This window comes from Fukomys damarensis, unplaced genomic scaffold (genome assembly GCF_012274545.1).
Source record: "Fukomys damarensis isolate Sample0158 unplaced genomic scaffold, DMR_v1.0_HiC HiC_scaffold_1, whole genome shotgun sequence".
Taxonomy (NCBI): Eukaryota; Metazoa; Chordata; class Mammalia; order Rodentia; family Bathyergidae; genus Fukomys; species Fukomys damarensis.
The window spans coordinates 61,218,834-61,237,466 of record NW_022900913.1 but is presented as its reverse complement, the minus strand read 5'-3'; the positions used below and the strand labels follow the sequence as shown (position 1 = coordinate 61,237,466).

Below are 18,633 nucleotides of genomic sequence, written 5' to 3'. Positions count from 1 at the left end.
GGAACGTGCTGGGCTTTGCAAGCCAAGCCAGTTTTTATCTGTGCTTTATGCATATTTATTTATGTATTTATCTGTTGCTTCCTCTGTGTGAGCCATCCTTCCTGAGCCAAATGGTACAGCTCTTGGTCCTAAGAACATTTGTGCATACCACAATTACAGTGCAAATCTCTCTCTATTGTAATTGTGGCATTCCTGGTTGGTTTCCCCGACAGATCGTGATAAATTGAAGGCAAGGACAGCTTATTTTACTCTGTAACCCAGGGCCTTACTGAGGTGTGGCGAACTGAAGGACTTCAGTAAACATCAAATGAGTGCTTGCATGTTTACTTTATCTCTTCATCATTTGAGCTTGCACGCTAAATTCACCCTGTGTTTTTGCCATTCATTGCTCTTGCCTGTCTTCAGCTGTAGCTGGTCAAGTTCATCAAGGTTGGTTCTTTGTCTTTCCCATTTACCCCCCGACATCTCTGGGGCTCAGAATAGTGCTAGGTACAGAGGAGGCACTGAGTAAATAGTTGCTGATGAATGTCTTTTCAGAAGACACAAATATTTTATGTAGTTAATTCTTTCACTGCACAGTAAATCACTGTTATACACTTGCATTTTGTGTGTATCCTGGAGATCTATGTCTAAGTGCCAAATAATAATTGACCTGTGTGCTTTCTTTGGAATCATCATCACAGGTGGTGGGATTCCATCAGCCAGGTAGCATCAGAATCGCTACAACTCCCATACGGGTAGATGAATTTAAATACCAAATGACACGCACCGGCTGGCATGCTACAGAACAGTATATTATTGGACCTGAAAAAATCCAAGAGATGTTCCCTTTACTTAACATGGATAAGGTATTTGAGGAGCATTTTTACCATTTGCTGAGTTGATTTAGAACTTTTAAAATATTAAGAAGTTAATTTAAAATAGAAATACTTTGTGCATACCTTTCAAGTGGAAAATTTAGATCATTAATGCTAGATTTTTGGAAATTACCAGGTGGGCTGATATGTATACCGAATGAAATATGAAAAGGTAATGAAAGGTATTACCAGTTTTTCACCTATGATAACCAAAGAAATGTTTTCTATACCTTTCTGCTACTGTGTCCCTCCAATCAAAGGTTTTCCATACATAATTCTGCTGGAGAATTTCATCAAATTGATAACCTGAATAATTGTTTTAGAAAGTTATATTTTTTTAAAAAACATCGTAAAATGCTATGCTCCACAAATATCACCTAGCTCACAGCTGTACTTCCCTTACAGACTCTGTCTCAGGCATGGATCTAGATTTATACCAAATTTTCTTGAGAAAATCCACTTGACATGGAATGTGGTATTTTTTCCCAACTCTGTGATCATCCTTTTTGAATAATAACACTAACACGACCATGCCCTTTTTATGCATAATTGTAGTCTTCATTGTTTTATTATAAAGTATATATTATTACTGAACAGGAAACTGAATCTTAGACAGTTTACACAGTGTGCTAAATTGTTCAGTTAGAGATAATTACAGCAAAGATCTGAGCCCGTCCCTCTCTCCCCACTGTACTTGTACTGTGGGGCTGTCCAGTGAAACTGGTATGGTACCACCAGCTGGTGACTACCTCAGTAGTTCTGGTCTCTGCGAATTTGTGGTTCTGCTATTGGTGCTAGGCTTGTTGTTCTTGTGAATCTTTACAGACTGCCTTGAGTACAGTGTCTGTGAGAGCAGCAAGATGGCAGGTTGGTGTTAACATCGCACTATCTGCATTGAAATGTTGACTCCACTCCTAGTAAGGACGTGCTTGAATCTGATTATATGTCAGTCCTATGACACTGTGTTGATATTCTCACTATCAGGATTTTTCCCAAGGCCATTGAGCAATCGAAATCCATGTGAAGGGCATTCTCTGGATTCAGGAAGGATGCCAAATCAAACAGATAACAGATCACTATAACAAGGACACATTCATTTACAAAATACTCAATATGACATTTTGAAGTCTGTGGCAGTGTGAATTTCATTAAAAGTAAAACTCCCTTGCACATAAAAGGATTGAATTTGTTGTCAAAAACATCCTACAAACAAAAGCCCAGGCCCATGTGACTTTCCTGGTCAATTCTACCAGACACTGAAAGAACTAATGCTGACCCTTCACAAACTCTCTCAAAAATAGAAAAGAACACTTCCAAACTCATTTTATAAAGGCAATATTGCCTTGATACTAAAACCAAAGATATCACAAGAAAAAACATAGATACAAATATCTTCAGCAAAATTCTAGCAAAATGACTTCAGTAATATATCAAAAAGGGTTGTACAGCACGACTGTGTGGAACATAGCCCAGATATGCAGGGTTGGTTTAATGCCTAAAAGTCAGTCAATGTAGTAACACCACATTAACAGGATAAAGGACCAAACCACACAGTCACTGAAATAGCTGTGGGAAAAAATATCTGACAAGAGCTCTTCATTCATAATTGCTGCTAAATAGATTTTTTTTGAGTACGTGAGACCTAAAATTATAATATTTCACTGTGTTCATTCTGTCAACTAATTTCCTCTTAGTTACACTTTTCTGTCTCTACACAGTATCAAGCCTGAAGCCTTAGCATAAAGTTGGCATACAAAAATTAGTTGTGGAATTTTGAGTCAAGCCTGTATAAATTTTTCTGACAGTGGATTTAATATGTGAATTCATTAAATGTTAAACAATTAAATATAAATTATAACTGCTATTGTAGTTAGGGTTAGATTTGGTTTTAAATGTCAGAAACCAAAATAATAATGTTTAAATAAAATGCAAGCTTTTTCCCCTTTCATTTAAGCAGTCTGTGTCTCAAATGGTGACTCTTCTTCATAAAGACTTCAGGGAGCCAGTCACCTTCCAGACCATTGCTCTGTCACTCCTGGTGGGTGACTTTTGTGACACAATAGTAATATAATTTGGAGATGGCAGTGCAAGCTCCAGCCCTCTTGTCTGCATTGGAGATAGCAGGATGGAGGAAGGAACAAAGCAGAGAGGCACACGCCCGCTGTCTTTTAAAAATGGTTTGTGGGAGCTGACATATGGTATTTTATCTGCATTTCTGTTAACCAGAACTTTAGTAGTAGTTTTAGGTACCAGCTGGAAGTAATAGCTTCCAGGCAGGTTGGAAACTGTACTCTTTGTTCTTAGTGGCCATGTGTCCAAATAAATTTTGGAGTTCCATTACCACAGGGAAAAGGAAAGGGATTTTGGAAACAATTGCAAGCTTCTCTTAATTAGACTATCTACTTAACGCTGGTGCAAATCCTACTCAGGTCTGAGCAGGACTTAGAAAAACTAAGATGTACAGCCTGATCAAGCTTTGAAAGGTGCACTTTGAAAGCCCAACTCTTCAAATATTTGCTGGCCATATATATTTATGCCACGTAATAAGTATATATTTGTTTGAATATTAACTCTCATATGATTGATTTAGATTTTAGCTGGACTGTATAACCCTGGAGATGGTCACATTGATCCTTATTCTCTTACGATGGCCTTGGCTGCTGGGGCTAGGAAATATGGGGCCCTTTTAAAATATCCCGCACCTGTAACTTCTCTGAAACCCAGGTCAGATGGAACATGGGATGTTGAAACGCCACAAGGATCTATGCAAGCAAACAGAATTGTGAATGCTGCAGGTGAGCATCATATCTTAAGAAAAAACTAGTGTTTTATGAATGTAGCAAAGAAATGTTTAGCCATAAAGTAACGTTTTACTTTATGAATATTGTTGTAAAGCTCTGTGCTGCTCTCAAATCTGTTTCTAAGCTACTAAGCTCTCCCTCTGTCACTGTGCCCTTGGTGTGCGAGGGTACTCTGTCCTTGGTTATCCTATTTTCTTCTATTCCAGATTTGTCAAACCAGGCTTTTCCCCCTTTTGTTTGTTCACCATTTATGCTAACAGCTAAACTTTACTGTTCAAATTTCTGAGCACTGTCTTTGTTCTCAATTAGCTTTGAAGGACACATTTGACTATTTCTGTTCTCTCTCATCTATTTCTGATTACTTTTGACTCTAGCCAAAAACTGTAACATTTCTCCTTTCAGAATGTTATTACACACATTCTGTAATCTTCAGGCTGTGTTCAGACACACAGAGCAGTAAAGCCCCGACAGTTACCTAAGACAATCTGACAACCTGATCATTTTTCACTTGTTCAGGGCAAGGTTCAGCTGGGTCCTGGGACTTGGCCAAGGAACAGCCAGTTCCATCACTGCCAGGACTGGGACCTGGTCCTTTGATTCTTGAACTGATACACTTTCTATTTCTAGTAGGTCAGCTATATGCAAAGACCTTTTTATCATCATACAAACATGAGCAGATCCTGTTGAAAATGATTGTTTCTCTCTAAACTGGGCTGATAATTTATATTTTCCTATTGTTCACAGTGGTTCATTAGAACCCAAAATAAGCATGAGGCAGTAACTGATTTTTTCTGAGCTGTTGTTTAAATTATAAAGTAAAAATAGATCTTTATTATTTATCAGATCAAATAGTGTGAAGACATGCCAGGAACATATATCTTTCTGATTCTTTCCTCTAAATCATTTTTTCTGATAGATAACGTTTTGTTATATTATATTTTTTGAGACAAGGTCTTGCTATGTAGTGGCATTTAACTCATTATGGAGCCCAGGTTGGCCTCAAACTCACAGCAATCCTCCTGCCTTAGCTTCCTGAGTGCTAGGATTACAGGTGTGTGCCACGATGCCCAGCTAGATGCTATCTTTTTTTACAAAATATTTTTAGTGGCCCTAGAAAAAGTCATGGCTTAATATTTGAGAGTCTCAATTAGCATTTCTGAATCTTTCTAACCAATGCTTCCCACACAAAAAGCTTAAAAATCTCATACAGTACTTTCTTTAATAGAACTTGAACTTTAAAATAATATTGGTGACTTGCTTGAAAAAGTAAAAATAGGGGTATAAAAATTGTTTTATTTTGAACTTTCCTTGGTCCTTCAGCTGCCATCCGATCATCCTCTCTTTCACTTTCCTTGGGAATCTTAGCATAAATTTTGGAAGCTCCAGGACATTAAAGTCATTTATACTTTTTTCCAAGCAGTAAGGATTCTTTGAAAGTTTGCTGTTTTCTTTCATGGTTTCATGAATTCAGCCCCTAAAAATATTTGACTGTGCTCATCAAGAGACCAAATGCCAAGCAGACATAGTGGGACCTCCTGATTCAGCAGCAGGGAGGGCAGACATTGCTAAGTGATGACTGCACTTGTTTCAGGTGGGCTTGGACAAAGTCCCACGATTTTCTTCATGCAGTACTTCAGGAAATCATGCATTTTTCCAAAGGATATTTGAAGAAATGGCCCGGAATATTTTAGTTAACTGTTGTTTTTCTAAAATAGATAAGCATTTGTTTACATAGGAAATTGCTATTGTAGTAATTTTTTTTTTTCCCTAAACCACATATTGTAAGGAAAGAGGAATCTCTGAGGGGGAAGATGGGATGATTTCCAAAGAACTCTGATGCCACCTCAGGAGTTGACTCTCAGGTGGAGCTTTCTGTGTGGCTGTGGGCCCTGGGGTGGAGATGGGGCTGTGACAGGAAGCCCCTGAGAATGGCTGTCCCAGGCTGGCCTGGGGCACAGGCTCCCAGAATGAGGGCAGCAGCGGCCTTCATGGGGGCATGACAGCCCCTGGATCTTTGCCCCTGGACTCTGCACTCTCACATCCATTTCTTTCCTTGGGAATTCCAGGCAGCTTGCTGCTCGAAGTGACATGAACTCCTGTGTCAGTTCTCAATTGTATCACATTCAGATCAGGTCTCTGCCCAGAATCCTTTAAAAAAGTTTTTCCCTTCATTACTTCTTTTCTACTGGGCAAAATTACTGAGGGAAAAAATCAAACTAACTATATATTAATTCACAGAAGAGAAGGATGTGTGTGTGTGTGTGTGTGTACACATATGTATGTGTGGTGTGTATTTGTGTGTGTGCATGTATTTTTGTTAGTGTATTTTTAAAAACTGATTTAAAGGGTAAAGACTCCCCAAAGGGTCAGCCTAAGTGGTGGTGGCGGGGTGAGGATTTTTCTAAGCCGCTTCTATAAGTGAAGCTGACAAAGATCGATGTCTGATTTAAAGTGACCGTCATGTTAAATGCTTGAGCTGGAATATTTCTCAGAATCATTCAGAGACCACTATGTCTCCCAAATACAGGCAGGGTATTCAGGACAGCTCTGAGATCTAATTAAAGTTACCAGGATATGGACTCAGAAACACAATTGAAAAGTGAAAGATTTAAAGCTTGTGGAGTCTTTAGGATATCCAGAAACAGGACAGACTATGAGTAAAAATGTGTGGTTTTGCTGCTGTGTTTCTGGCCTCATCCAGGGCAGTGGGGCTTCCTGACCCCCAGGACCCACACATTACAACCCTGGACCTCAGGCAAGTTGCTCGTTTATAAACTAGGGTAAGAGTGCCCATCTCAAAAGCTGTTAATAATAATTTAAAGTAGATGGAACAGGGCTTGCCACATAGAAAACACTAAAAAATTAGGTAAATAGTAATAATAATTGTTATTATCCCAACCATTTCCTTGAGAATGGTTGCCCTAGTCTGGAGATATGAATATCAGCATATCATAGCTTCTTGGCATCCACCTTAGGATTTCTCTTCTCTTGTCCTACAGTCATCTAACACCCATCCTCCTAATAAATGAACTCTCCAAGAATTTGGTTACCGAGCATGTATGCCTATATTTCTGACGATTCTAAAGCATTACAGTTGAGGTGGTCTGGATTGGGCTCAGAAGTGATATTTTAACTTTACTGCTGGTATATGTCTTGAAAACCACAACTGGACAGGCAAGCAGCTGAGGAGGCTTTGGGTGCCCTCAACCTTTTGGTGAGCAATAGTTGTTGCCTGAGCTTACCAGTTCCTTAGCTTTCAAAATAGGCACTTCTGTTTTTAATCTTCCCTTCCCCTCAGGATGTGATCAAATACTATTTATTCTGAGGCAAGCCGCCCTGCGTGATGACGGTGTTTCTCTTGACCTAATTTCCAGTTGACCTATGGAGCCTGAGATGATGTTGTAAAATTTATTTAAGATTTCTCTAATACAGCAAATCAGAAATGTGACTGAAACATTCTAACATGAAGCCCAGTGTTCATTTTGCCTGTTACTGTGGGTCAAAGAATGAGATCATCATTGCCATTGTATGAACCACCTTATAGAAGCGAACTTGTTCATGAATCTTCACCCTTTATTTTAATATCCTTTCTATTAATCACCTCATTGTTAAAAAAAATGGAGGCCATTTGTATTGGCTGTTCAGTTGCTTTTGAGGTGGCAGTGGTAGATTTTAGAGTGATTCCTCTATACTTGACTTTCCTTGGAAGTTGAGGGATTGAAGTATAATCTTGGCTAGGTTTGGGCTAATTTGATTAACCTATAGAGGAAAAGAACACCAACAGGTACCACTTCCAGAGGGCAAAACAGGGTGGAGCTTGCTATGGGATTTAAGGTAATATAGTTACCCGACACTTATGCACACATTTCCATTTTATTTTAGGATGAAGTATATTGATAAATAAGGAATTGGACTCAGTTATCCATAAATATGTTTGAATATGACAGAATTAATTTTATTCCTAGTCAAAAGAAGTAGATCAAGGCTATTGCAGTAGATTGAATTGCTAGGATAAATATTTTGAACATTTATATTTTTGAAAGTGTTCTAGTGTATATAACTGTGGCTTTGTTATATTTTCCTACAAAGTCTTGAGATTGATAATTCATATTTTCCTACTAGCAAGAATACATTAAGTCTTTAAATTTCTAAAGACCAACAAATAGCTTCGCTGCCCACAGGTAGGATTTCTGGTTCACAAATGGGAACCCATTTCTGGGGTTATTATACAAGTGTGACCAAGGTAGCCATTAGGCCAAAGCAAAGCAACACAACACAAGGGTGATGGATGGTTAAATGGAAGCAAACTTGGGCCCCTAAACAAGCATAATCTCATTGCCCAGGTTGACTCATCATGGGTAATTTTGTGTGACTTCAGAACTTACTATCAGATTTTTCAAAAGCAGAAACAGTTAAAAATTAATCTAAAGCAATGACTAAAATAAGATTTTCTAATAATTTGAAAGATGACTCAAAATTATCAATCAAACAAACAAATAAACAGAGCTCCTTCCACAGACAATCCTGCCATGGTCAGGAAGCAGACACCCCAATTAAATGACAGTCACTTGGTGCTGAAGATCAGTTCCAGGGCCTCATACTGGCATTGAACTACACCCCACCCCTCCCTGGGAAAAGTGCCAGTGCTTCTCTGATCCTTACAGTAAATGGTCTTACAAAACTCAAAATAATAGATAAAACTTAATGTGCCATGTCTTCCAAAGTGTGCACATTTTCAAATTTTAAATAAGCAGAACAAACTTGTAGCTTTGGAATTCCAGGTGTCATACATTTGGAGACAAAGAACTTCGGAGGTGTAGGAGCAGATCTGCAATGGCAAAATTTTAGATTATGATGACAGTGTTTTGACTTCGACACGAGAACTCAAGCCTCCTAAATAATTTGGATATAATTGTCCTATCAGATTCATATGTACTATGTTTATATATGTGATCCAATTTTAAATAATTTTTTCCTTAGGGTTCTGGGCACGTGAAGTAGGTAAAATGATTGGCCTGGAACATCCTCTCATCCCAGTCCAACATCAGTACGTGGTTACCTCCACCATCCCGGAAGTGCAAGCTCTGAAGCGAGAACTCCCTGTGCTCCGGGACCTGGAAGGGTCCTATTACCTCCGGCAGGAGCGGGATGGGCTTCTATTTGGACCCTACGAGAGTCAAGAGAAGATGAAGGTCCAGGACTCCTGGGTCACTGGAGGGGTCCCCCCAGGTGGGTCCTGCAGGCCAGACACAAAGTGTTCAGGGTGGGCCAACCACAGAGTAAGAGAAGAGTGTCCTCTTGTATGAGTAGGTGCCTGAACCCCTGGGGTACCTGTCCCTGGGGTGACTATTCCTGGGGTGATTGTCTTCCTCCACTTTTGAGCATGTGGCATGGAGTGAGCAAAGAGAAAAGGTGCATTCTTGTCAGAGCTGCTGGGAAAGTTACATCACTGACCCTGCCAACCTCTAGCCTCCCACCTTGCCCTCTGCCTGCTGCCTGCTTAGAGTAGCTTCAGGATTTGGGTAGAGCAGTTCTGAGGTTTCCACAGGTACCCAGGGCAGGTGTCAGAGGCAGGACACCACACTCTGCGAAGAAAGGCCAGAGAAGCCTAGCAGAGTGGGCAAGTTGGGACCACCTGAGGCCTCCCTGTCTTACAGGGACGGGACAGGCTCTGTCTCTGAGCTGCATGGGGATGCTATGTGCTATGGAGTCCTTCAAGTTCTGTGAGGGAGATAGGTCCTTTCCTCCCTCATGAAATATTTCTGCAGAGCCAGATTAAGATTTGGGTTGCCTCGGTTTTATTCTATAAAGGGAGGTAAAATGTCACTGGGGTACTGAAACATGACAGGTGTGTGTGTGTGTGTGTGTGTGTGTGTGTGTGTGTGTGTGTGTGACCAGAGAGTGAACCTGGGGCCTTGCTACTGTGCAACATCTCTAGCTCTATCTATTTATTTATTTATTTTTGGTACCAGGGATCGAACTCAGGTCCTTGTGCTTGTGAGGCAGATGCTGGAACCACTGAGCTAAATCCCCGGCCCTCTAGCTCTTTTTTAAAAACAATTTGAGACAGTTTCTCACTAGATTGCCACGGCTGGGTTTGCACTTGGGATCCTCTGGTCTTAGCCTCCCAGAGTGCTGGAATTGTATGCACAAACTTAGAATTATGCCTTGATAAGCAACTTGAGTAAAGGAAAAATCCCTCCCTCCAACAGACAGCAGGCAGAGCAGTGGGAGTTGATCCCTAAGCTGCTGTCTCAGAGGTAGGACAGCTGGCTGCAGGGTTTTGGTTTTACTGGGTGTGCTGTGCTAATCCTGGCTGAGTAGACTCGCTCCTGCTCAGAGGGAGGGCTGAGCTCCTACACACCCGGAACAACCCTCTCCCTCCCCACTCTTCCCTGTGGCCACAGCACCTCCTCAAAGAAAAAAAAGTTAAGAAATATTGAAATCCTGCCAGTTGGAGGCAGAGCTGGGTTGTCCTGCCCCGTGCACACATCCTAACCCACCACAAGGGTGGTGCCACGCATCCTAAGCCACCACTGGTGGCCTTAAGCCTTCATGCAGCTGCCTGCAGCCACCTGAACATGTGGTCTCCAGGAGGAGCTGTGGGAGTCACCAGGATGGGCAGACTTAGTGCATCTGTGACCCTGCTTTGAACTGGGGCTTCGGGACAGAGGGGCACTGTTCTGCAAGGTGTGGGAGCAGGCTGGAGGAGGAAGCCTCCTGTAAGGGGAGGGCAAACAGTGCTTGGCCTCCATCCCCTCAGATTCTGGGGTGGCACCCACTTCCCCCAAGGTCTGGCGTGACCCTGTTCCCTTGTGTCTGCCCTCACCCAGCAGCAGGTGGGGATGAAACAGGCTCTGAAGGTTAACTGAAGAGTAAAGATCTCTCCTGACAAGCCAAATTATTGTTGTTTGTATTTTTTTAAAAAATAAGATTGGATTAAGTAGTAGACATTTAATACATATACATTTGCATGTCTATAAATTTTTAAAGGGATTTTTCCCAGAACATAGCATTATTATTCTCTGTCACATATTGGGTGCCCCCCTGTGGACAGTGAATGTTGAATTTAAACTTGGATCGCTTCAGAGCGCTTGTCTGTGTACAAGGGCAATGCTGACCGTGGTGGTGTATCTTTCCAGGCTTTGGAAAGGAGCTCTTTGAGTCTGACCTAGACCGAATCATGAAACATGTGGAAGCAGCCATGGAGATGGTTCCAGTCTTGAAAACGGCTGACATCATCAACGTTGTCAACGGTCCTATCACGTACTCCCCTGACATTCTGCCCATGGTTGGCCCACACCAGGGGATCAGAAACTACTGGGTGGCTGTAGGCTTTGGGTGAGTATCTCTACGAATCCAGCAATGATCATAAAATCATTTTTTTGGCTAAGCGTGGTCCCATAATTTGAGGTCACAAAAGGAAAACACAGGTGAGAGAGACAGAGAGAATATTCTCTTTTATGACCAAGGAATAATATGAGAAATTAAAAATTTCAGGGTTAAAATACTGATTACATAATGGTTTAATGACCTATATAGGTTTCAAAGATTAGCATCCAGAAAGACAATCATCTCCTGGACTTTTCCTCATCTACTTCCTGCCATTTCCATTATTCGTGTCTCTTTTCATGCTGTTAGCTTCTGGTAGGTCCGTCTGCCCCCATTTTACAAGGATGTTTTCATAACACAATGTGACAAAGATAATTCAAAATATCAAACAAATAATGTATCAGATGCATTTTTTCACCATAATTTGTGTTTGCCTAACATGATGTGTTTCTCTGTAATTCCTTGCATTGCTTCCTATTTATGATTCCATTGCCTCTTTGAAGTTTTATTTCTAATATTTGTCACATTAATTTGGTGAGTATCAATGTCAAACCCACTTTACCATCATATGACAGCTTCTAATATTCTATTTTTCTTCCCCATTTTATCTGGCCACTTACTCCCATGAACATTTAACACATTTAAAGATTGCCAGCTCTGTCAGGCCTAGTACTACAATGCTGGAGGAAGGTAAATGGTCAGTTGCTGCCTCTTATTCCCCTTGAGAAACTTCCTTCTAACAATTTAGGCATTCGCTTTTCTAAAATAGCAAAACTGGCATCTTGCTGTGAGGAGAGCTAGTTAGCATTTGTAGCCTGCTGGATGCCACCCACACCCTCAGAACCTGTGCTTTTGGTAGCTGAGTCGCTGTACTTTAGGGGCCTAAATCTTGCATTTCAGTCCCTGCCGGGGCAGCCCCTTTCCTTGGTTTTCTCCCCATGTCTCCGGCCCATTCGATTGTTCAGAAGCTTCTCTTGATTTAACTGCAAATAAACTTGCAGTGAAGGCCTTCGTGAGACAAGAGTGAGTGCATATAACTGCACATGACCACATGCATGTGATCTCTCACTCTGATAGCAAAAACACCATCGCATTCTTGCTTTTCAACCATCTTCTTATGGAGTAGAAAGCAAGCCAATCTTTCCCAACAAGTGGGAATTAGTTGCAAAATACAGGGGCCAGAGATCCTTTCCACTTCCCTGCAGGTCCCAGGTGGATGTGCGGGGGCTGAATGCTTCCAAGATGCCAGCCCTGGTTCCTTGCAAAGAGGCCCCTGCCAAGCAGGTCTGAGCTGAGCTGAGCTGAGTCTGAGGGACACACGGTCTCCCTTCCAGTCTCCTGTCCCTCAGGATGATCACAGCTCAGGAGGGCCTGTGAAGTGCCAGTCACACTAACGCAGTCCTCTTCTTCCTCCCCTGTAGTTAGGAGATAAAGGTGTGGAAACAAACCAGCTGTCAAAACAGGCATGTTTAATTTGGATGCCTAAGTGTCCATTTTAAAGAGAAAAATAGGTAGCATAAAGATTATGTTTCTTTATGTCCTGAACAGCACAGAACACTCCAACTTTGAGGCCCTGTACAGTATACGGACATGTGTTTCCACTTAAAAACGACATGTGATGGTGATGGGGTGTCTGTCTCTGTGTTTGAAAGGTACGGCATCATCCACGCTGGTGGGGCAGGGAAGTACCTCAGCGACTGGATCCTGCAGGGAGAGCCTCCTTTTGACCTGATAGAACTGGATCCCAACCGCTATGGCAAATGGGCCACAGCTCAGTACACCGAGGCCAAAGCCAGAGAATCGTACGGATTCAACAACATTGGTGAAGCACAGATTTGCAGTTATACAAAGTGTCTTCAGCACCTCTAGATGCTCTTTATTGTGGTCAGGGACCCTAACAGTATCATGATTTTCCTTAATTATTTTAATTTTTAAATAACTTTGTACTTTATCCCTCGCTTTGAAGTCCTGTAGGTTCTAAGACCCTTCGAAGTGCTTCATCTTTCCAAGTGCCGACTCTTCTTTTCAGTTGGCTTCCCTAAGGAAGAGCGCGCAGCAGGGCGGCCCACGCAGCGAGTCAGCGGGCTCTACCGGACCCTGGCACCCAAGTGCTCCATGGGGTTCCACGCGGGCTGGGAGCAGCCAAACTGGTTCTACAGACCCGGCCAGGACACTCAGTACAGGTGTGTGAGCTGCTCAGCTGCAGGTGCTGGCTGAGTCCCCTCCCACCCAACCCATCTGTTCTTAGGAAAACTGCTTTCTGCGGTGGAGGCCAGCGACTGCCCGCAGGGCAGTGGCCCACATCTGGGACCCATGTGCCCCGAGAGCTCTAGGAGCAGCACCCAGAAAATCAGAGGAACTGTCCTCAACCCGCCAGATTCCTCCTGCCCCAGGACCTCAGCTGCCTTTTGCCCTTCAGGATCTTGGTGCAGTCACAGAGCATAAAACCTCAGAAGGAAAGCGACCTGCAGTTTGGTTTTCTGTTCACAAGCTCCAAGTGTCTGCCTGCTAGCTTGTGTGGTGTGTGCCTGTGTGCAGGCATGCTCACACGAGGCTGTGCAAATCATGCGCGTGTCAATAAATTAGGGGAGAAGATCTGTAGCTTAGCATTTCAAGTTAAGCGAAGGGACGGAATAAGGCAGCCGTCAGAACAGTGCTGTGAAGCCCTGTAGAGCCCCACGTGTCACGCTGTACTTGAGATCTCTTGTGATTATATGCTTTTTCTCATAAGAATCCATAAAGCAAGGGAAAACAAGTAGAAATCTAAAAGTTGTTACCTTTATTTTTGAGCTGCCAGTTCGCTTCTGTAAATAGTTTTAATGTCTACTTGAAGATCAGACCTAAGTGATATGAAGAATATTGAGCAATCAGCTGCAGATGAACACATTTGGACCTTACAGCGAGCCACTCTTGGTTACTTGGTGGCCAAATACTGTTTTGTTTTGTTTTTCTAAATGACTCAAATAAATGCCAGCTCAATTCTTCACTTTGTGCTTTTCGGATCTGGCCTGAAGTTCTTCTACCATTTTAATAATTAAGCTGCTGAGAACTCATTTTGCCAACCTAGCATCCTGCTCTGAAGTTAGAAGCCTGCTTTGTGAAGTCAAAAGGACCTTTTGCAATGTGCCAGAAGACCTTTGTTCTAGACCCAGCTCTATCATTAACTAATGCAGAAGTCTTGGAAGTCTTGTTTTACCTTTTCTTTGAAAACATGTCTAGATTTGGTGGGATGCACTTGTGATCCCACCACTCTGAGAGGCTGAGGCAGGAGGTTCTCAAGGGTTTTTATTTCCTCATTAAGTTTTTTGGTACATTTAAGGTAAACAATATGGTTACATTCATCATTGAGATCTTGTACCTTTACATGATGTGTCTTAGTTCTTATTTTTTCCCCATTCCCCTCCCCTCCCTTCACCCTGTTCACCCTTCCCTATTTACAAAGACTTTGTTTCCATTTTTTCCTTTTTTCATATTTTTTCTTTTCCCTTATTTCCTTTCCCCTATCCTTCCCACTTTGGCTTCACCTTTACACCTTTCTTCCTATTTCACACTCCCAGTTGTACCATTTGAACCTTACTCCACTTCTTGTTTTTCACACCATAGAAACTGTTTGATATTTACTCGTGTGTCCTATTTATTTCACTTAAGAGTATGGCCTCAGTGTGCATCCACTTGGCTATAAATGTCTCTAGTTTCTCATTCTTTATGGCTGAGTAGTACTCCATTTTGTAGAAAACCACATCTTCTTTATCCAGTCTCCAATTGATGGGCAATTGGGCTGTTTCCAAATTTTAGCTATTACAAACTGTGCCACTAAGGAGGATCTCAAGTTTAAGGCCAGCCTAGGCAACTTAGCAAATTAGAGAGACCTTGTCTCAAAGTAGAAAACAAAAAAGGATTGGAGATGTACCTCTGAGAAGCTCCTAAGTTCAGTTCACAGTACCCTCCCTAAAAAAGATGTTGGACCACATAGACTGACAGCCTTTTGTACTGTAAACTACAGAGCTCTGTCCCAGTGTACAGCATCTAGTTTCTTAACAAGTTCAGTTGATTTGCATTTGCATTAGTGCTTGAGAAACCCTGGACTAACTAGCTCCCTCTGCCCTCCAATATTCTGACTTAATTAAGCCCAGGCGTTGGTTTTCGAAAAATGCTCCCCAGGTGAATTTAATACACTAGCAGGGTGGGAAGCCCTGGGCTGGTGACAGGTACTCACCTCCCAGCCTGGGAACCCACACATTCTGTCTTACATTCCAGTTAACTGATACTTCATTTGCTATGAAACTTGCCACGTGAGTTACTTCAAAAGGCAGAGTCCAACATATAGATATATGATTTGCAGACATTTAAGGTTGCATCTCTTTTCCCCCAATATAAGATTTTCTAGACAGGTAAAGTTTATTAAAATATCCTCATTCTGCACTACTGGGCAGTGATCAAAAGTGTTTTATAACACCGAACACTGTTTCAGGCCAAGTTTTCACCGCACAAACTGGTTTGAGCCGGTGGGCTGTGAGTATAAACAAGTTATGCAAAGCGTGGGAGTGATCGACCTGACCCCGTTTGGCAAGTTCCACATCAAAGGCCAGGACTCTGTGAGGCTGCTGGATCATCTCCTGGCCAATGTCATCCCAAAGGTAAACAGCCAAGGTCCAGGATTCTCGCCCCTTTGACTCTCCATCCTCTAATTTTTTTTTTTAAAGTCAAAATCCGGTATGTTATTTTAGTTCATGCACTGATGTCTGTGTGAACACCAGAACTCTTCAATGGAGAGAATATAAGCTACTTTTCAAATTTAAGTTTTTGTGAATGATTTACTGTATCATCCAAGGACTTAATGACTTTGCTTAATTATGTCAGTGGAAATTTAAAACTGACTGACAACTAGGGGGCCAGACATGGTGGCGTACTCCCAGTATTTGGGAGGCTGAGGCAGGAGAATCTCCTAGAGTTTGAAGGCAGCCTAAGTATATAGTAAGTTCAAGGCCAGCCTGAACTACAGAATGAGACCCTGCCTCATAAATAAATAAATACATTTTTTAAATTGACTGAAATCAAAAGTATAGTTTTTGGTTTTGGTACTGAGGCTCAAACTCAGGACCTTGCGCTTGTAAGGCAGGAATGGTACCACTGAGCTAAATCTCCAGCCCCAAAAGGATAGTTTTTATGATAGCTTGGAATGATTATTTAAGACAAGACTGCTAAATCTTGGGCTTACACAGTTCATACAATTGATATAGATGATAAGAGCAAGAGGCATTTCCTTGTTAACACCCATATTTTTATTTATATATGTGTTAAAGGAATGTGTAATTCATCCTAAGTCCATTTGAATTATTTGGTATAGGTGGGTTTTACAAATATAAGCCACATGTTGACGCCCAAAGGTCGTGTGTACGCCGAACTGACTGTTTCTCACCAATCCCCTGGCGAGTTTCTGTTAATAACTGGTTCTGGATCCGAACTTCATGATCTTAGGTAAGCACAAGCTAGTAAGAATGTCCTGTATGTCAAGTGTGGTGGTGCACACCTGTAGTTCAGCACTGTAGGAGGCTGAGGCAGGAAGATCCCAAATTTAAGCCCAACCTGGGCAATTTAGCCCAGGCTGTCTAAAAAAAAAAAAGTTAAAAAAGAGAACATTTTATACAGCTCACATATCAACTCAACCTTACACTGAATTTTCCTTTTTTGGTACCAGGGATTGAACTCAAGTCCTTGCATTTGTGAGGCAGGTGGCAGCAGCACCACTGAGCTAAATCCCCGGCCCGAGTTTTCCTTTTACAGTACTTGAAGTACAACTTTAATTCTTCCTTTAACTTTGTCCTTTTTATGGGAAACATCTGAAGGCCCTGCCCCGCTCCCAATGCCCCATGCATTGGGTTTTCTGGTTCTAATGATGTTCAATCCCATTTATGAGACATGGCCGGTATGCTGGAACTCGTTCTGGGCACTAACCAATTCTCCTCATACTTTGCAAAGTACACGTCACGCTCACTTTCAGATGAGGAAGCGGTGGTGTGGTGGAAGCCCCTCAAGCCAGACCGCCTTCTCACCCCTTGATTTGTTGCCCCTCAGCGCCCCTCTCTGTGCTGCCCGGCCTCCAGCTAAACCTCAGCCCTGCCAAATTGGGCCTCTTTGTGGACCTTTTTCTATTAGGAAGTCTGCAGTCTTTGATGCTCCAAAAGCACTTAGAACACGGTTACCTAACACACGCTCACTCGGTCAGGGCTCGCAGAGGTTATGAAATGATGTACATTATGGGCTCCCATAACTCGTCAGGGCTTAGAAACTGAAACTGGAGGTTTTTATCTTTTCCTTGTGATCATCAGAGCAATTCTGTGTTTGGCAGCAAGGTGTGTATCAACCTTCAGTGACACAAGTGTGCCCCCTGCATATAAGCATTAGAGCAAATTTAGATTTCAGTTAATTTTTGAAGACCAAATCATTACTTTAAATGCAATAGAGCTATCACTATTTTTTTTTTTAAAAAAAATCATGTGGCAGAGCTTGTTTAAATCGAAGGATCCTTCCGTACTGTTTCAAAATCATGTGATTGTATACAGTGGTCCTCTGGGGACTTTCCAGTAATTCCAGACACCAAACCTGCCTTTAGGGAAATAGGACAGCAGTAGCCCAACAATATTCGACGTGATGTTTATGACTCAAATGCAGATGGATCGAGGAGGTAGCCGGCAAAGGTGACTACAACGTTGAGATTAGAAACATAACTGATGAGCTGGGCGTCCTTGGCATTGCCGGGCCACACGCGAGGAGGGTCCTTCAGAAGCTGACCTCTGAAGACCTCAGTGAAAGTGCTTTCAAGTTTCTGCAAACCAAGTCCTTCAAGGTTTCCGGCATTCCTGTCACTGCTATTAGGATATCGTACACTGGTAAGAGCCTCGAGACAGCCCAGTGTAAAGCTCTCATTTTACAAGGAGAAGCCAGGAGAAATAGGTGTGCACATACACACACACACACACAAACACACACACACATGCATGCACACTCCCTGTGTGTCTGTGTGAGTTGGCAGGAAGATTTCTTTGGCTCAGCTCTAAGAGGAGTTTGCCTACTTACTCTTAGGCTCGTGTGTGTTTCCAAAGGTTTCCATTTGTTGCTTCCATTTGAAACAGTACCAAAAGAAAGCAGCTAAAGGATGACTGTCAGGAGAGTGAGAAAGTCCAGGCCAGTGGCCCTGTCAGGAGCGAGGTTCTCTCTTAGAGGCCACCTTGAATGTGTTACTTTCTGCTGCTTTCTCTTCGGCATTGCCAGTGGGGTGTCTTTCTTCTCCCCACTTCTGCCTTGCACTAGCCTTGCCCGCGGTGGGCATCTGACACAGAGTGCTCTTCTGTTCCCCATCATGCTCTGGGCTGACTTCTGCCTCCCTCACCTCTGGCCCTTGCACTGAAGGGAAGCACTGTGCCCAACCAAGCATGGTCACTCTGGCTGGGTGCTGGGCCACTGGTACTGTCCTGGTGTTGGCCCCTGATGATGGGGACAGGGGGAATACTGTATACAACTCTGGAGGCTACACCTCTCCCCTGCATTCCTGCTCTGAATGTTCCCAACTTCTTGAACTCAACTGAGGGAAAATCATGACCAGAATAAAAATTAAGCAGGACAGTTTGGGTTTCTTTTCTCTT

At 42.4% G+C, this 18,633-nt stretch overlaps 1 protein-coding gene across 1 annotated transcript in view; it reads left to right on the top strand.

Annotated features, from left to right (window-relative positions):
• Dmgdh (dimethylglycine dehydrogenase) overlaps positions 1-18,633 on the top strand; it is a gene marked incomplete at its 5' end in the record, with an annotated part of 60,711 nt that overhangs the window by 14,058 nt on the left and 28,020 nt on the right. The window contains 9 exons of the mRNA XM_010619142.2: positions 684-848; positions 3,448-3,652; positions 8,639-8,887; positions 10,801-10,999; positions 12,643-12,812; positions 13,020-13,173; positions 15,462-15,627; positions 16,338-16,468; positions 17,663-17,880. Coding sequence (XP_010617444.1) covers positions 684-848; positions 3,448-3,652; positions 8,639-8,887; positions 10,801-10,999; positions 12,643-12,812; positions 13,020-13,173; positions 15,462-15,627; positions 16,338-16,468; positions 17,663-17,880 — 1,657 coding nt within the window. The remainder of the gene's footprint in view (positions 1-683; positions 849-3,447; positions 3,653-8,638; positions 8,888-10,800; positions 11,000-12,642; positions 12,813-13,019; positions 13,174-15,461; positions 15,628-16,337; positions 16,469-17,662; positions 17,881-18,633) is intronic.